Source organism: Poecilia formosa, unplaced genomic scaffold (genome assembly GCF_000485575.1).
Source record: "Poecilia formosa unplaced genomic scaffold, Poecilia_formosa-5.1.2 Scaffold11, whole genome shotgun sequence".
Taxonomy (NCBI): Eukaryota; Metazoa; Chordata; class Actinopteri; order Cyprinodontiformes; family Poeciliidae; genus Poecilia; species Poecilia formosa.
Genome location: NW_006799950.1, coordinates 4,713,715 through 4,722,845, shown reverse-complemented (window position 1 = coordinate 4,722,845; position 9,131 = coordinate 4,713,715). Strand labels below are relative to the sequence as shown.

The window sequence follows — 9,131 nt, the reverse complement described above, 5'->3', positions numbered from 1 at the left end:
CCAGACAATGGTTGAAATTTTCAATTAATGCAGAAGTGAAGCAGATCGCATCACAATCCCGCCACTCCTGGTTGAACATTGAATACAAACAGACTTCGACAAAAGTTGCAGTCAATGCTCCACAAAGGGTCATTTCTATTAGCAGTTCTTTCTTTTTAATAGCTTCCTTCGTCTTTTTATGATCTTGATGAAATACTGTTGGCCTATTGCTGAATAACTGATGTTGATCCACAGACGGCTCCATCCATTGTTACTTCCATAAACAGTGCACTGCTGTGACGTCATTGTTCTTCTGCACATGCAGGTCATAAACAGTTCATACCAAAGTTTCACTGCCACTGCATCACTAACAGATTTCAGCAAAAAAAAAAAAAAAAATAAATATTGACCATTAATACCTGCTTTGTGAACGTAGCATAAGAGTTTCTTTCACTGCAACAAAGGGGCTGACCCCCAAAAATCTGCCCCACAATATAATTCATTCTGCACCAAACTTAACACGACACAATGCAGACAAGTGTTGTCCTCTGGAAAACTGTCAAAGCCAGGCGGAGAAGAAGCATGTTTGAGGACTCCATAGCACGTTGCTCCCCTGCTTTCAAGTCAAGTAGCGATGTTCTTAACACGGTTTCCTCCTGCGCTGTCCGCCTCCCGTTCCCTAATCTGAAGGCCGCATGATATTTAAAGATCTGTAGCCAAGAGTTCAGCAGAGAGTCTGTGATCTCTGTGCACCATTTTGTGCTCGTCTTTCACACAAAATCCCAATAAAATAACGTATCTGGTTGTAAATACTTATTTGTGTTCTCACTGTGGTAAGAAATATAATCATGAGTTTTTACATCAGCTGCAATGACTCACATTCAAGCTGCAGCTGTTCTTCAGGACAGAAGGAGCTCAGCAAGGAAAAGCAGGTGCTTGTGGGACTATTGGCATCGGCTTATTCACCATTTGTTTTGATTTTTATTTTCTAATCATCTGAAAAAAGATGTTCAGTTGGGAGGAAAGACTTGTAGGAAGTCCCACGGATAAGCCTGTTGCCTGTCAATTACACATAAAAGGAAGCAACAGAAGCTTCACTGAGAGGAGGAAGAAACCGATTCTGCTATTTAGGAGATGTGGTAAGCATCAGATCAAACTAAAGTAATAAAATAAGTGGTGTTTTCTGATTCTGTGCCTAATTTTATGAGCAGATAGATTTTTGTGCGTGCATTTCTCACCAGATTTTTCCTGCTGGTCCGTGGCAGACTGACGCGCTTATTATTCAAATTCAACAAAATTAGCGTGACAAATAAACACATCATTAGGAGACTGCTGAGACGCCCTTCAAGTTCAACTCCCGCAGGCACTCTCAGACAATTCTTTTTTTTGTTTGTTTGTTTTTACCAACTTACCTAGGTTTTGTAAAAAATTAAGTCAACCATCTAAATATATAAATGTCATTTCAGGATTTCCCCCAGAAAACTTGCTAAGCCCAATGGTCGGGGTGACGAGACGGTCCACCGGTGGTCCACCGTGTTTTTGTATTAAAAGATGTTAAGATGACAGGAAATGTAAAAGTATTACTGTGTAATAATATGTCACGGGAAAAGATCTCCAGTGAAATGCCATTTAAACTCACAACTAGTCTAAAAACAACAAATTTGCACTTCTGTTTAATGCAAATTAAGTCAGCGGCTCCATCAGGCCCCCAGGGCTTCAGGGGCCCCATAAACGCTAATATTTTAAAACAAACCACAGATACATAAATGCAAGACTTGTTTATTGAGATTAACAAGATTGTTTAACAGGTTAACAATGCTGTTAGATTTGATTCAATTGTTTAGGCATACATAAATTAAATGATTTTAAATTATTTAACATTTAAATACAAGATTTTAAGGAGCTGGCAAGTTTACTTTGTAAAACTTCAAAGAACAATATTCATAGTTAGATTGTTTTGCCTGTGTCCAGTTTGAGGAAAAAGGAGGCGCGTGCGATCCCGCTGAGGTAAAGCAGCGGCATCGCGCAGAGGCAAAGCGCAGAGGCAAAGCGCAGAGGCAAAGCGCAGAGGCGCCAGCTGTGTGATTGGTCCTATAAACCTATCTATTATAAACCTATCATTTAGGAATAAATCTGCTCTGCTAGTGAAATGCTCAGAGCAAAAGAGACGCTTGCGGCCTGGCTTAAAAAAAACAAAACAAAAAAAAAAAACATAAACAACAACGCTTAGCCTGGCAGCGGGGCTAGTAAAGCATGACGGCCCGCCAGGCTTATGATACACTGGTGGAAATCCTGCATTTCATCCTCTCCAGAAAGCTTAGGTGGGGATCTACGCAGACAGTTAAGTGAAAACGGCAAAACTTTGGATGTACTCAGAGCTGGCATCAATCTGAGGATGGTGTGCCTGAGAGCAAGAGATGATCCACATTCAGTCGCTCCACGCCCGGAGGTTAATTCAGCAAATTTAAAGCTTTAAATCTGCCAAAGTGCTGCCACTTTGACAGCGAGAGGGAAACAAAGGCATAGGATTATACCTTCAGGATGGAAAACAACAGAGAGAGGGAGGCAAGGCGAGGAGAGGAGAGACAGGCAGGAAAGGGAAACTGGATAATGATGTCTCCAGACCGTGCCCTGCTGACAATAAGAGGGAAAATTGTTGTGCGCTCCTACTTACTTCTCAATGAGGTCTAACGTCACCCCTGGCACCAACTTGGCACTCTTCTGCATACAGAACCTGGAAGAAAACAGAAGGGAGATGTTACTAATCGAGGTTAAAGAGAAAACAAGAAATGCTATATGACGCAATGAAACGTTTGGCATCAATGGTGCAAATTTTACGGCTCACATGAGAGTCAATCAATAAATAACACTCAAATGAAAAACGAGGGCTGCAAAAATTGCAAGCATCGAGGACTGAGAGGTACGAGTGTATTTTGGCTGAGTTATAGTCGAGAAGGAGGGGACAGTCGGTGGGAAACACGGACTCGTATTTCTGAGACGTCTGCCATGGGGGATATTGTTTACTATGCCTGGTTAGGTCTGACAGGTCGGGCCAGATGTAAGTCACAGCCGGCTGCTGTTCAGAGTCCTGACAGTCGCACAGATCGCTAGGAGTCATCACACACCTGGAGAAGAGCAGGTGTGTGTGCTTTTGTACACAGAGTGAGCAGAGAGCAGCTATGGGAAAGATTACATAAAGGAAAGCAATGGAAAGAGATTCTCATAAATTGTTATAACTTTTATAACGCTAACATGACTGAATATTTTTTAAGAATTATGCAAAATTTACTTGGAGCTTTACATTATGTTATAAGGTAATTCCCTCATGAAACACAAACCTAAAGTGTTGCTTTGACTAATTCAAGCATGTTTGAGATGTCCTTCAATATGATGTGGCAGCCGTTCCGGGGGTCCATAAACGCTTGCTCCCACAAAGGGGCGCCTTTTCCGCAAAGCTGATCGGGCTTCTGCCTCTCATAGCCCTCATTCCCCCATGCAGGATTAGCAAACACCTGGTGAAACTGAGCGTTTGCTGAGCTTATCATACAAACTACAATGCTCCTTTAAACAGTATCGTTGGATGGCATGGAGGAGCATTGATGTGACGAGGGGCTAACCAGGGAGTCTCAGAAAAGGTGAGAGGTTCTTACAGAGACTGAGATTAATTTCAAGGTGTCAGATATGACTCGCTGTGTTTCCATTGGTCATATAATTGTGCAAATTTGAACTGCTAAAATAAATTTGCTTAATGGGAACGCAGAAATTTTGAAAAGAATGTTTTTCGACAAAGTTTTTACACTAGAAGGCGGTGGTTTTTCAGCTGTATGAAAATTTGTGTATTTCACAAAACTACAATGGAAACACTTTTTTCATATTATACGAGTCATGATCAAAGACCAGATGTTACTACTGCCAGAAACGATGAAGAAGATAACAGGAAGTGGGAGGAGGATCATGGTGTGGCATATTCTTTTAATGATTTATTGAATAAACTAACATATTTCTGTATAATTTTAATTGCATTTCTTATTTAATGGAAGCACCGCAATTGAAAATTTCTTTTATTTTTTTCAACATTAGCAGAATAGCAACAGATCTTTGCGTGCATTTGTAATGGAAACACGGCTACTAATGTCAAGTCACATTTCTTTTAAATTGTTTTTGATGTGTACATTATTTTAATGGCATATGAAGACATATAATATAATGATTTTACCCTATAAAATGGCATGATGTGCCTGGAAAATACAAAATACAGCCTCTTTAAACATCAACTTAACAAATGACAGACACTATTAAAAAATGTAAAGGTAAAAAAAATATACAAAAACAATGTCTTTTTCCTTTTCCTTAAAAATATTGAATTAGCATTCAAAAGCCTATAAAAGGATTTTTGATCCAGAAGCTGAAATCATCACATTTTGGTTGCTTACGGTTTACTCCATGTCTGACAAAAAGCTGTACAAGTGTGTTTCACATCAGGGATGATCATCACACACACACACACACACACACACACACACACACACACACACACACACACACACAAAAAAAAAATCTTCTATTAGAAGAACAGAGCAAATGCCAAATGATTGCTAATACAGTTGGATGAAACTCAAAACAGAACCTTCTGTGGCATCTCAATAGAGAGCAGAAGAAAATTTAAAAAAACCAAACATGTAAATAAGACAAAAAGAAAATAAATTACAAAAAGAAAACATGCAGTCATGTGGAAACGGAAATGCAAAATACATCAATACAATCCAGCTGTGTGATTGTACTGATGTATCTACCCTTAAGACAAAGGGTAGATCACTTCTACAGTAAGTTTTTTTGATCTGAAAATAAAAAAAATCTTCAAAGGAACTGACGGGGGGCAAGAGATATCCGAGGGTGGGTATTGCTTCTATTATAATAGTAGGAGAAACACTGAGTACTTAAAGTCAAAGCTGCATCTTACTTTTATAGACAGCTCTCAGATCCCTAATGATAAATAATTCTTTCATGAGAATGAGTGATTCTAGTTTGCTGAGCAGAATCCGGAGCTGCCATCATCCTCGGACGCATATCTGAATGCCAAACTGACTCACGAATGCCCAAAAACAACGTATCCAGGATCTGATCTACCCTGACTGGCTGTGACGAAGGCTGCTGCACTTGAATTCCTTCTGTTCCTGAAGAATAATGAGTTCCCACATGACAGCAGCACGACTTTCTGACTCTTCAAAGATCAGCCGGGGTCTTGAGTGACTCTGACACTCCTGAAGCCAAGAGCAGGAAAGATGTGATCGCAACAACTTGTTCTACGGTCTCTCTGGTTAAATGCATCTTAATTAAAAGTCACAACATGCACAATCTGGTCTAATAAAAAAAATACCACAGACAAGCAATATCAATTCCCACAAACGTACGTCTATAATCTTTTTGCCACAGGGATATTATAGCTCAAGATTAAGGGCTTTATTTATGCTTTTGTATGTTTTGGTGCAAAACGAAATCAATAAGTCTCCACACATAAACAACAGATGATTGAGAATTAAGACAGGACAAAAATAGACAGGCTGACGTTACAAACCACAAAAAGGTTTCGTCAGGGAGTTGGAATCAAATTTCTGTGCAGCGAGACGTCAGAACCTTTCCACCAAAGACGACAGGAGAGAGAAAAAAAAGGAAAAAAAGAGGAACCCAGGATGGGAGGTAAGACGCAATCGGTGGCATTTCATCCATTCATAGCATTCCATAATTTTGATCCAGAAGCTGACTTTATCCCGGCTTTATGAAAAGCCATGTTTGTCCTCACCTACGATCAAAAACAGCCTCTGACATTCTAGGCACGCGCTATGATCAGAGCAAAGTCATTCAACTTGGCTGTTTGAGCTTCAGCTCTGCTGTCTTTGCTCTGCGATATCAAAATTAGAAGAAAAAAAAAAACAATTCGGCACAATGTGGTTATAGCATTTAGTTATGAGATTCAGGAATTAAAAAGAAGCACAAACAGAGGAACACAGTGAGTGAAAATGTTGCTTAACAACAGCTACAAAAGACAACATATAGTCCATAAAACTGAAGGGAAATTTCACAAATATTTTCTAAAGTAGCTCAACTAAACTGTTGACATGTATAAAAAGGTGCATCAGGTGAGGGAGCCTTTCAAATATCTCATACCTTCTACTATATTGTATTGAAAAGTTGTGGGTTTTTGAATAAATGCAACTCGCCTTGAAGCCACATCCACTCAAGCATCTGCTAATTAAATTAGCATTTATTAAAAGTCCTCGGCACAGTCACTTTGCATGAAGGTAGTAAAAAAAAAAAACCTCAACAAAAACAAAAACCACGGCTAACAGTTGTACACGGTCTTTTAAGCTACGACCGTGGCTGATCATTCACTTGCTCGTGCAGAAAACACAATATAACCAAACTAGCTTCAGTGCTAAAGCCAGTTCTAAAGTGGTTCTACAATGCAACCACTTTGTTTTTGTTGCTACACCAACCATTGTTTGATCCATCCTCCGCTGTTTTCTCAGTCTTCGTAGAGGTTCATTGCTCCAAAAGAAAGTTTAACTATTCAAATGATTTTGTGCATCCCATCATTCTGGATAGATCACCAGCTTAGTTTACTGATCCCGTTTCAAACAGGGGAGAGCAGCGACTGTGAACACTTAATCCTGACCTGCTGATATCTGATCAGTACCAACCGAGTTGTAAAAGGGATACATACACCATTTTGAGAAGGATTTATTTACTCCACCTGGCAATACAAAAGAGACCACAAGGAATCAGAGTTGGACATGTTTATAGATCCCATGGAAAGTGACACCAGAAAACATTCAGATGCTGGGGTCAGGGAAAGCAACATGGAAGCCATCCTATCTTGTATCAACGAGTCAGGCTGGTGGAGTGTTATGATGTGGAAATAATTTCCTTGCCACAGTTTAGGGTCCTTAAAGCTGAAGTAGGTAACTTTTATAAAAAAATGTGAAAAGAATAAATAAATAAATAAATAAATAAATAAATAAATGGAGTTCCTCTGACATGCGATTCTACTGCTATCTGCAGAAATGCACCACTTGTTCAGAAACAACCAATCAGAACCAGGAGGAAGGTTGTAGTCAAGCTCGCATACATGCTGCAGATGTGATTAAGTTGTGAAGAAACAACTTAATCTTACAGAAAAACTGTTTATCTGCCATTATTATTGTTCATGCCTACTAGCCTGCACATTCACGGCAGGCTCCGCTGCTGGAAAGAGCTTAAATGTGGCAGAGAGCAAGGGAGAGGATGTGAGGAGTGCATACATGACTGTGATTGACAGCACTAAGACCCTCCTCCTGAATCTGATTGGTTGTTTCTGGTGTATTTGTGCAGATAACAGTGCGGCCTTGGGAGAAGGCAGACGAGTTTGAGTTTTTCACAGGTTATCGTCTAATGTCACAATAAAAACAGTTTTACAAAAATATAAAAACAATTTTGATAAAACTCACCTAATACAGCTTTTGCAGCATTAAATGGTACCAGAGTACATGCTACAACAAACAAAAACTGGAAATTTAGGACCGATCAAAGCCAATAAAACACCCAAAAAATAGGCGTCAAGTTTTACTGACACCAGTCTTCATATGACCGGTACGTTAATATACCTGCATTGAGAAGAACGCACACAAAAAAATGAGCCGACTGAAGAGCAGAAGGGCTGCTGGGCACAAATAATGAGGAAATTGAAGGATTATTGTAGACAGAGAGCAAAGATGGCGGAACTTAATTTGGACTGGTGAATAAAGGCTGAGCAAATGTGTGGGCGATAAGTGCAGAGGCGAGAAAGTGAGCATGTACATATTAAACTTTGAAGAGGGAAATTAAGTGGACCCAATGTGAGGTAACTACAATACTGCTCCCAGGGTGAGAGACAGGAGAGGAGGAGTGGGAGGGACAGTGTCTCCTCTGGTCCCTGCTGAGCCGGCTGCCTTCTATGTCTCATTACCCCTTCAATCAGCCGTCGTCTCCCATCAGTGCTATATGGACTGGAAGGGCTGGCAGGTGTTCCTGGACTTTGTCTCCTGAGTTACCGCAACAGCCCAATCCACCTATGTGTAGCTTAAGCACTGACCACAGTTGTTCGGGTGAGACTTTGAATGTTTGTTAGACAACTTTAGTGAACAGACAGAATCATGAAGACCAAGAAACACAGCAGACAGGACAAGGGTAAGTTATATGATGATATTCTAAGCCTTGAAGATCTCATTGAGCAATTTCTCATGTCAAAATAGAAATAAAATAGAACAACTACAAAGGACAGCGTTAATCCGAGAATCAGCCAAGATGTAAAAGTAACTCAGGAAGAGCTGCACAGATCCATGGCTCAAATGGAGACTCTACAAATCTGGTATTTTGAGAAAAAGAAGCAGGAAGAAACCATTGCTGCAGGAAAACCTTCAACTGAACCATTTAGAGTTTGCCTTTAGATAAGTAGGGGGCAGTTTCCATGCGAGAAGATGCTCAGGTCAGGACAAAATAAAATTTACATGCAAATCATCATGTGTGACAAAAAATAACATTGTACAATAAACTGAACGCACCATGCCAATGCCGAAACATGTTGATGGAAATATAGTGCTGCTTCTTTTTCTTTTGTTACTTTTCTGCAAAGATCTTCCTCATGTAAAATGTAAAAGTTTGGCTTGCATGTTATAGCACAGGTATTTGTGCAAGTGTGCTTGTGCCATCAGGTATGGAAATAATGTGCAAATCCACATATTCACCACTTTCCAGAAACACAGTCAGGACATGAAAAATGGGCTTCTTCCAAAAGATATCGTATGAGTGCAAACTTGAGCATAGAAACCCCAAGATGAGAGTGTTTTTTTTTCCTCATTACTATGCATGACGAGGTTTTCTGAGGTAAACCTGCTGCTCTCTTCAAATCCATACAAGTCTCAAGAAACTCGTCAGCTAAAGCCTATGCAGCGTTACATAACCGTTTTCTCTGTGGTTCATCCCACATCAAGACACAAGAGGGAGAAGATGAATGTGTCAACATTTTTACAAGTAATTTACATTTCTGTTATTAAAGCAAGGGCTCCTGCATAAAATTACAGAGGTGTGTGTGTGTGTGTGTGTGTGTGTGTGTGTGTGTGTGTGTGTGTGTGTGTGTG

The 9,131-nt window shown here is 40.0% G+C and overlaps 1 protein-coding gene across 4 annotated transcripts in view; it reads right to left on the bottom strand.

The window, feature by feature from the left end:
• rptor (regulatory associated protein of MTOR, complex 1) overlaps positions 1-9,131 on the bottom strand; it is a 127,576-nt gene that overhangs the window by 76,003 nt on the left and 42,442 nt on the right. For all 4 annotated transcript variants that reach the window (XM_016667365.1, XM_007545000.2, XM_007545007.2 and 1 more), the window contains exon 6: positions 2,654-2,713. In XM_016667365.1, coding sequence (XP_016522851.1) covers positions 2,654-2,713 — 60 coding nt within the window. The remainder of the gene's footprint in view (positions 1-2,653; positions 2,714-9,131) is intronic.